Consider the following 10,067-nt stretch of genomic DNA (forward strand, 5'->3'; position numbering starts at 1 on the left):
AACTGTAAAAAGAACAAAAACATATTCTAGGAAAAAGTTACGTGCAGTAAAAACTTCAATTTACTTTTATGTAAATTACTTTACAGCTTCAAACCATTACTAAGCACACAGATAGTCCCTTTTCTTGAAACATAATTTCCCCTTTTCTAGTTTGTTTCAAAGTTTAGTTATGTTAAAAACAGGTTTCCCAGGGAAAACCAACACTAAACTCTTCCAGTATTAAGGGAAAATCTCTGAGAGTCTCTTTGTTTAAAGGGAATTAAACTAGCAGAGCATCTTAGAATACAAGCAACAGGAAGTGATTACTTTTACCATCTTCAAACTCGATCCTGGCTTTTCAAAAGAGTAAAAGAATACATATTTTTAGCCTAAAATACATAACATCACTGTATTTTTTTAAACTCTTGAAACACCACTTTAGTTCTTGAAACCCAAGGAACTTGGGTCTCACACATGTTCGTTCATTTGACCTCATGTCAGTGAATGTGATTCCTACTTGTCCTCTGTCCTGTAAAGTCTTGGCACAACACAGTGAATACTATCAACTGGGAGCAGCATCATCTTATATCCCTCTTGCAGAAGGAAAAGAAAATTAAAAATATGGAAAGCAATGGCTTGTAGTGAGTAAAGTGAAAATAAAAAACATACTGAGAGTTATTTCACCCACTCAAATCTTTTTCATGTTGTTACAACTTGTAAATGCTTTTTTGCATTTATCTAGATAAATCCAGATGTACTTAGCATCCTGATGAAACCCAGCAGCTTGGTACCTTCCTGGAAGACTTGGTGGTGGTGAGGTGGGGAATAGATGAGTGACAAGAAGTTAACAACACCCTTTTAAGAACTTAAACTACTTTCTGAAGACAGGTTTTGTTTTTAAACTCAGTTCTGAATTAAAGGGAAACTTGCTGGGATACTATCTAGTTGCAAGGATTAGCTTCCTAAGGAATGAACAGTCTATTGGAATGATACTCTCCATGGAAAACCTTTGCTCTCACATTCCACCAGTGGGTTTGGAGGCCATGTATAATGGGTTAGGGGTTTTGTTTCTTTGTATTTTTCGCTTTCCTGAAGTTGAAAGTATACACTAAAATAAATAAATAAAGTACTGGTTCTTAAGATTCTCATATTCCTTTGCAAGACCACAGCTGCACTTTCACATACATTTTGTCTTCAATATCCCATCCATTTCCATGCCCACATTTTTTAATTTCTTGATTGTCAACTGTCTTTACCTCCATCAGCACTAAAATCTGAGTGTCACTGTACAGTATTGCTCTCACACTTATGACCTGTAACATACTTTATGCTTAATGGCCATCTCCATACCCACAACCTTCATCACACATTCTGCTTTAGCATTTATTAGTCAATTTTAAAGAACATAATTAAGAATATTTTAAGATCTTACTGGCTCATCCTCAAGACATGCAATCCGACACAGCAGAAAAGGAGAGCAAATTTCACTTTTTATTTCTATTCATTTTTCTGCTACAAAATTAATTAAAATATATTATGATTAATGGCCTGGACTTTTTTTATAACCCTTATCTTCATAAGCAGTTTCTTCATCTTATTTCCTCTTTTAATGGTCAGTCTCTCCATTAAGATTTTCTGCCTTCATGATTTTCTTTGCTCTTTTATTTTTTTTTAATTTGGAGGTTTTTTTACACATGGATATAATTCTTCTGCTCAAGCAACTTCCATTCCTCATCCACAATATTTGCTTTATTTGGTGTCATGGGGTAATATTACATGATCTTGAGTGATGGTGTTCAAAAGCCCATATGACAAACAAGGTTTTCACTTGAACATGTCCAAGAGGTTCATATGACTCTCCTTTATGAATGTGTTACATACTTTGTATGTGTTCAGACTTTGCAATTTATCCTCATAAAACTCTCTTGTGATACAGAAATATTATTGACATTTTACAATGACAACAGAAAACGAGTCAGCTTATTAAGGTACCAAAATGCTTGAGGATGCCTATTGGGATTTTCAAGGTTGCTCTGACTTATAACTCTTATTGAACTAATTGAAGCTTTTTCACTAAATGACTAATTTGCATTTTTAGTTTTCTGAAGAGCTTTAAAATCTGACTCACCCATGTCACCCTTTATATCCAGTGGACCAGCGCCCTAAGCCTCATTAGTCCTTAAACTTATGCTCAAAGCACGTGCAGTGCTTCCCACAATAGGGCAAATTACAGGAAAAATAAAGATGTGGTGCATACCACAAGCATCCAGTCCCCTCCTGCCCTCATCCCTCCTGGTCTGAGTCCCACACCACATATTCAGACAGTGGGGACCCACAAAGTCAACTGCATCAGATGTCAGGACAGAAACAAGCAGATCTTCAGGGATCTGGCTGCTCAGTGCTGGGACTGAGGGGTGCCAGGAGGCTGAGCTTGTAGCCAAACACTGGCATCAGGCTCAGCAACCCTTCAGCTCACTCTCTCTCTCAGTTAGGGCGTGATTTTTCTAAATACTGACGAGGGACAGAGACATCATACATCAATGTCTCCAACCAAACGTGCTGTAAAATCATCTGTATCCACCATATTGTTGGGTTTAGGCAAGCAGCCACTTTATTTCAAAAAAGTTTTCTAAGCATTTCCCCATGCTTTAATTCCTGTACAAAACCTAATCCTGTGTGTTTTCTAGCTGCACTCAACTGTTCACATTTAGATTGCTCTTTTGCTGGTCTAAGAGCAAGTTACTCAGTTTGGCTAATGCACATCATCTTCACACCTTGGGGGGCAGTAAGTTGGTACAAGATAGCATCATCCTTGCCCAGTTCTGCCAAGGAGACACTGTCTTTCAGCCCCGGTTTTCTTCACAGCCCACTACTGCTGGGAAAGGGAAAGCATTAAAAAAGTCCGGGCTTTTAAATGCATTTTTGCCCTTGTTAAGTCAATGAAACTACACAGAGCAAGCTGGATTTGGTCAGTGTACTGACCTGTGCGAATTATACTGCTTCATTCTGGAAGTCACAGACACTGCCTTCTTACAGGCCACACCATCACACCTAAGGACCAGCTAAACAAACCACATGGGCAGCCAGTTTACTGGGACAATATATGTGTTTTAATCAAAGGAATATAAGACGAAGCAAATTAATAAATTCCTGACATTGTCACCTTACAGAAGTGCTTTCCAGGTCAAGGTTTATGGATAACATGTTGCCTGTGAGCCCCTCTGAGACTGACTGCAGCTGCAAAAAATAAAAACGTTAAAATTGAGGCCAATAGAAGGATGCTGCCTGCAGCATAATTGCTCACTGTTGTTGCACATTGGCTGGCGAAGGTTAGGGACTGCTGCTCTGTGTAATCGAGCAGGTTTGCAACAATACTGGAAGGCTGTTGTATAATAACAGTCGAAGGAAAACAGGTAGAAATAAATACACATTTTTTTCATCTTAAGGTAGAGGTGATAAATTTTTACTGAGCACACCATGTTTTAAAAATGCTCCCAAACAGATGCCAGGTACTCTTTTTGCCTGAGGCTCACAGAGAAAAAAGCAGGTATCTTCTGAAAGAAATCTGAAAAGCTGTTATCCAAGTAGCTGAGGTTAAAGTCTCCATATGCATTTCAAGTAGTTTAGTATCCGAAGTGAACACTGATTTAAGCAGACATTTTTGAAACTATGACCTGATATACAAATATGTGATTGATCCTTTAGTAAATGAAAATTACTGAAAATCACAGGTGTCTGTTGCAAAAATTACTGCTTATATGAACAAAGTAATTAAATCTGCCTATATGAACCAACAATTAAATTTGCCTATTTTTAAAGAATCCTTATCAAACATTGCATGAATCACTTCAATTTGAATATTTCAAGTACTGAAAAGCTGGAATGGCTGTAAATAGCTTTGGATACAAGCAAATTGAATGACGGAAAATTCCTTATTCATTTATTGTGGTAGCAGATCTTTTTCTGCCTCAAGATTTTTTCTCTTAGTTTTACTTGTTTCTTGCAGGCCTTTTAGCATATGCAAGGATTTGTCAGTAAGTTGCACTCTGAGTGTTACTTCAGACTGACCGAATTACAGAAAAATATTCAAGAATAGTGTCATTGGACTCCCTGTGCTAAATGAACTGACTGCTTTCAGAGATTATAAAGAAATGAATACCAGCTAATTTAATAGCAAGGCTTCCCAGTACTGCAAAGGTTTATCAACTATCTAAATTTCTCCTCACACTGAGCACACCCATCTTGATATAAAAATAAATATAGTAAGCTCCTACTTTAAACTGCAATTTGCTTTTCCCTGATGGCCAAAGACATAGAGCACATCCTCAATCTTTTCACATTTTCATGCAGCTGGAGCTCAGCTTCCTTATGAGAAAGCTTCCTTGAGTTAAAGTTTTTTTGTAGGAGTGTTATGCCAAGATGCGAGAAGGCAATCATAATCCTGGCATATACACACAAAACCACCCAGTGTACATCTTGTCAGACCTACAACCTCTGCTTGTACACACAGAACTGTAAGGAATAGGCTTTTTAGCTTGTGACACACAGAATTGAGAAGTTAGGTTAAATCGCGTTCCGGTTAAACAGAGCTCCGACCCCCTCGCCCCTGCGCTCAACCCCAAGCACCGGGAGAGCCACGGGAGCCCCGGGGCAGCCCCGGTACTGCAGCAAAGCCGCGGCAGCGCCGAGCACGGCGGCTCCGACCGCTCCGGGCGAGCGGCGCCGGCCGAAACTTGCCCGCCCGCCCCCCGCGCTGCCGCACCGGCGGCTCGCACGGGCTCCGGCAGCGCTGCGGGCTCGGGCTCCGTATCACCCCCAGCATCGGGCGCTGCAGCTCAGCGCCGGCAGCACCGGCAGCAGCCGAGCCCGGACCAGCGTCCTCCCCTGGCCATGCCGGGCAAATCCCCGCCAGCCCCGCGCTCCCGGGAGCACCCCTCCCTTCCACCGTCCCCGCTCCGCGGCCGCTCGCTCCCGGGCAGCGCCGGCAGGCCTCGCCCCGCGACACCGGGCCGCCCAGGGATGCCCGGCGGGGCTCGCTCTCCTCCCGCAGCCGGCGCCGGGGGAGGCCGCCGGTGCCCGCGCCCCCGAGGGCAGCGGCCGTACCTGAGTCGCTGAGACGGGGCCGGGCTCTGTCCCGCAGGTAGTAGATGAAATCCCGGCAGTTCTCGTTCTCCACCGCCCCGACGGAGCACAGCTCGGCCAGCAGCTGCAGCGCTTTCTGGCAGATCTCGTCCTCCCTGTCGCCGGGCATCGCCCCGCAGCATCCTCGGGAGCGGAGCGGAGCCGTGCGGTCAGGCGCCGCCCGCCTGCAGCCGCCGGGCCGCCGCCCGCATACCCAGCCAGCGGCGCCCGCCCCGCCGGGCCGGGCCGGGCCGGGCCGCCCGCCCGCCGCTCCCCCCGCGCCGCTGCCGGGGGCGCAACGGGGGTCCCACCAGTTGAGCGCGGAGGCGGGAGCGGCGGCGCGGCCGCTGCGCAGCTCTGCCCGCGGCCGCCGCGCCCCTCTCCGCCCCGGGGGCAGGTCTGCCCCGCCGCCCCGCTGCCCGCACCCCCCGAGCACAGCCGCTCGCCCGCGCCCGGGAACTTCAGCGGCGGCGCAGGGGCTGGCGAGGGATCGTGCCGGGTGCTGGTCCTGACGGACAGCGCCCCGTCCTCCCCCGCCCCATCGCCGGCTGGCCCGGCCCTCCGCCGCCGGCCCCGCACGGTGTGCCCCGTGCCGGGCGCCCTTGTGCCTCAGTGCCCGCTCCTGCCCAGGAATTCTCCCGTTCCCTCAGCTCAGCGTCTGGAAATGCAGCTCCATCCCCTCGCCCTCCAGTCGGGAGAGCCGGGAGGGTAAAATGTTAGAGATGTACCCTGGACAGAACGGAAGTCTGCTTTGAGTAGAGTCATATTTTGGCCTGGGCGACTGAGGGGTTAAAAAGAGTTAAAGCACGCCTGAGAAACCTCAGGCATCTGATACCCAGCCCGAGCCTGAGGGGAGGTGGGGCAGGAGAGCCTTTCCCGGAGGAGGTGGGGGCTGAGGAAATGTCTGCCATTAGGCATGTTTATCCTGACAAGTAGGAGATTCCTAGGGTGCTGCTTTGCTTTCTGGGTTTGTAGGCTGGGAGGCTGGTGGGTGTCATAAGGGGAAAAGCTGAGAACTGGCTGCTCCATTCAACTTCATTTTTTTGCCCTCTCTCTCCCTTTTGTATTACTTAAAGCAAATATCAGAGGCCATGATGAGCTCAGAAAGTTCAAACTGGTGTGGATGTTCAGCCTGCTGTTTAAAGACTGCAGATAACAGTTCTAGAAATAGGATAATTTTCTAGTAGAAGTATTTTAAAGAAAAAAATTTATTGTTGAAATGAAATGTATTCCGGGAAAGGAGTGGATGTTCATAAGAAAAGTTGTTGACTAGTATAACTTGTCTCTTAGTGCTTTGATAGCATTGCTTATGTCTCAAAGACATGGTTTTTTCTCCTCTCACTTTTAATAAAAAATGATATCTGTAAAACATGGCTTTTTAAGCCAGGTATAATTCCATCAGTAATCAGGCAACTTGTTCATGCTGGCTTGTGGTTATTAAGAATTAATAATAGATAATAAAATAGTATATAGATATTAGAGTTGTTGACATGTTTCTAAAGGCCAGAGATTTTGATGACATCAGTGTATGTTTTCACATCTAAGCGCAGGGAAACTTCCTACCAGCCTCAATGAATGCTGCACAAACATATACGTTGGTGCTGGAAAACCAACATGATTGGCTTGTTTCTCCAATCATGCAGGGAGAAGGACAATTTTTAAGAGGCACTTGTCAGTCACAGCTCTTTCTCTGAAACTAAGAATCAGGCTTTAGCAGTCCTGATGATTTTCCTATTTTAGTGAAGAAGGGGTAAAATTTAAGGAATTTGGTAAATCTTGAGCAACCAAAATGTCTTTTAGGAAAAAACAGGTTCAGGAGGGCTAGGGAATTATTCATACATATGTAAGCTCTCTAGGGGCAGAAACTTTTTCATCTGTAACACAAAATCAAATCCTGGCCAATGCTGGTAATTTGTCATAACAAGGAGGAAAGACAGAGGAGCTGTCAAAGACCACTGACAGAGATACCTGTGAATTACAGTCAAATTAGTCCAGTGATCATGTGTGATCAGATTTTGAATTGCTGTACAATTTGTGCATTGTGACTCATTTAGGCAGATTATTTGGCTATATTTTGGTAGTTTGGCTCTGACCGAGATGGTTGGGCTGTTCTATAGCTTGTACTCTGTCCAAGATAGACCAATATATCAACAGCAAAGTGGTATTAAAGCATTTACCAGAGTGTACTTTTTACCCTGTGGGACCACAAGCTCATTGCTAGCTTGGGATTCAGGCTTGCTGCAGAGTGAACTCCTGACATCCTGGTGATGAAGCGGTAATTTCTGTATCCTTCACCTATAACTAAAGTATCTTACTTCATTTTTAAATATCAGCATTTTGAAGGTGCTCAGATGTTTGTAATACAGGTGGTTAGAGCTGGAAATTTTTCAGTCTGGTGGAGGAGAGACCATGAAACTATTTGGACATCACTGCTCATAAACAAAGGCATCTATTCTCAAAAGCTCTGAGCTCTAAGTGCACTGCGTGAGCGAATGCCCATATCTCTGGAGACAGCAGCAGTAAATGTAATCATCTGTGTCTCAAAGCAAGTACAACATTTCCTTTCTGAGGTTGTCTGTGAAAACTGGATTATATCTGCCATTTTGTTATCAGTACTTGCATGTTTCTCTTCTTGCAGACACCCCTAGCTGGGATGAATTTACTCTTTTGTCTGATGCAGATTTCCCAATTCAGGGGACCATGTTATGTTTGAGATCCCTAGAGAATGCTGTACTAGTTAACTGTACACCTAGAAGGGCATTGCATGATGCAGTGGGATGCTCTTATTAACTTTATGTTGAGAGTTACAACTCATGCTGACCATAACTCTATTTTTTCTGTTTGACTCAGAGCTGCCCTCACACAACACAGTGTAGTCAGAAGTTAGAAAAAAAATCCCCAAGCTTGCTACACTGTTTGACCTACAAGAGTTGTTCTGTCATCATGATTTGACATGTTCTTCTTTCTTGTCTTAAAAGAAAGCTTTTCTCCAGTGTTCTGGCACTAACACAAGGGTTGCTGGCAATGGAGTCATCTTCAGAGCTGAGGCGTTCATGAAACGAATGCACTTCTAGAAGAAAATGAGGCATCTTGCATCAGAATTTTTATTGTGGCTATGCTGCAACCAGAACTTATCAAATATTTGTATTTATAATTGCTTGAATTACACTTGCCCACAAAGAGGTGGGTGTAGTTCATCATGATACCACTTTTTTTTCTTTAACAAAAGGGAAGAAGGGTGCCATGTGTATTTCAAGAAATCAAGAAAACGTGTAGAGCTACTCAGTTACTAATGCAACCCAACAAGCAGGATTATTATTTTTCTCCAAAAGTGAAAGTGTGTGAATCTGTAATTAATGAGTAGAACAAAACCACAGAGAATGAAGACAACATTGCTGTGGTTAAAGGATGCCATTGTGCTAAAGGCAGTCACCCAAAGTCCACTCCAAATGCTGTTGTAGGCTCAGAGATTGATCCACCTATCAAATCTTTCTGTTACTGGCTGTGCCAGACTTTCTGCCTCACTCTCTCTCATATATGCACATACTCTTTCCCTTCTGTTCTTAATGGGTGTATCGTTTTATGCTTCTGAAAAGTAGAAAATGCTCAGGTGAACATATAAGGAATAGAAATGTGAGTAGCTACTACTGGGAGTCTGTGAGATGATGCTTTTCTGAGCAGCTTCTTTCTTGAGATGAGTTAGTTATTCACAGAATGCTTTAGGAATGCTTTTAAGGGAAGAGTAATTAGCAAATAGGTGTACCCTGATTTCAGCTTCTAGAGTTCATATGGAAACAGGTTAGTGTTAACTAAAGGGAAAGTGATTTTCAGAATCTTAATATTAAAAAATAAATCTTCTTGGGTACAGCTAATAATATGGCATAGTCTTGAAGATTTTGAGATACTGTTAAGTACAGCAATGAAAGAAGGGATGGTGGTGTGTTTTCATTATAGTATTTATAAAATCTTAGAGCTTTTTATTTTAAATCATGTCATTTATTGACATCTGTTCCGATGTTTAAGGCATAGTGCATAAAAACAGTGCTAAATGGCAGAACTGTACAAAGCTTTGTTCTTTCCTCTTCAGGAGGCCTGCAAAGCTGTTTCTGTGTCAGAATGGGTGAAATGTCATTTTTGAGTTTTGGAGGTTGCTTTCTCACAGCAGGTGCTGAAGGAAGAGCAAAGAGTCTATCCTGCATTAAGCAGGGGAAAAATCTGTCAGATCCCTTAGATACCATCAAGTGTCACTGGAAGCTGCGATGTACTAAAGGATTAGGAGTACACATCTGACAGGCAATGTCCTGGTACAACTGGGACCCAGCTACATTTTATAGAGTGAGCCGAAGGGGTGTAGATAATGAATGAGTTGTCTGAATGAAGGTTATGAGAAAAAACAAGACAGCTACAGAAATCTACTGTAGCTCATCAGTGGGAATTTTTGGTTGGGTTTTTTTTAGGTTTTTATCCCCATGTTGCCATTGAGCAAAACTTTACGGCCTATGGAAGAGAAAGAAGTGCAAGCTCAAAGTAGGAAATACTGCCCAGAAGGCTGTAAACAGTGTAACATGAATCCAAGCTCTTTCATGGGATGGATCACTTCCATGACCTCTTTATAGCAGATAAACATTTTTTTTTTGGTATTTATATCCTTCACTTTGTTAAGAGAGAGTGCTCTGGGTTCTGTAACTTGTCATATGTTATTTCCATCTATCTTAAGAAAGCTTCCTTAAAACTTGAGGAAGAGAGAGGAAAACGCAGCTCTTTTGATTTGATTTTAATTCTAATTTAACAGTCTCTTCCTTGACAGCTTTTGCAGACTCTACCGGGAGAAAAAAAAAAGTTTACTGAATAATTCAGTCTTGAGAGTGAATTGAGCTTGAGGAGAATTGTCGAATTCCCAAGCCTGTGGTTTGTGGTTTTTGTTATTGACTGCTCACATGGATTTAAAGTCCTGTCTCTGCAGCTGG

The 10,067-nt window shown here is 43.4% G+C and overlaps 1 protein-coding gene across 3 annotated transcripts in view; it reads right to left on the reverse strand.

Moving 5' to 3' along the window:
* SYT9 (synaptotagmin 9) overlaps positions 1-5,230 on the reverse strand; it is a 67,448-nt gene extending 62,218 nt beyond the window's left edge. For all 3 annotated transcript variants that reach the window (XM_071559031.1, XM_071559030.1, XM_071559029.1), the window contains exon 1: positions 5,083-5,230. In XM_071559031.1, coding sequence (XP_071415132.1) covers positions 5,083-5,230 — 148 coding nt within the window. The remainder of the gene's footprint in view (positions 1-5,082) is intronic.
* Positions 5,231-10,067: the final 4,837 nt, after the last annotated feature.

This window comes from Pithys albifrons, chromosome 6 (genome assembly GCF_047495875.1).
Source record: "Pithys albifrons albifrons isolate INPA30051 chromosome 6, PitAlb_v1, whole genome shotgun sequence".
Classification (NCBI taxonomy): Eukaryota; Metazoa; Chordata; class Aves; order Passeriformes; family Thamnophilidae; genus Pithys; species Pithys albifrons.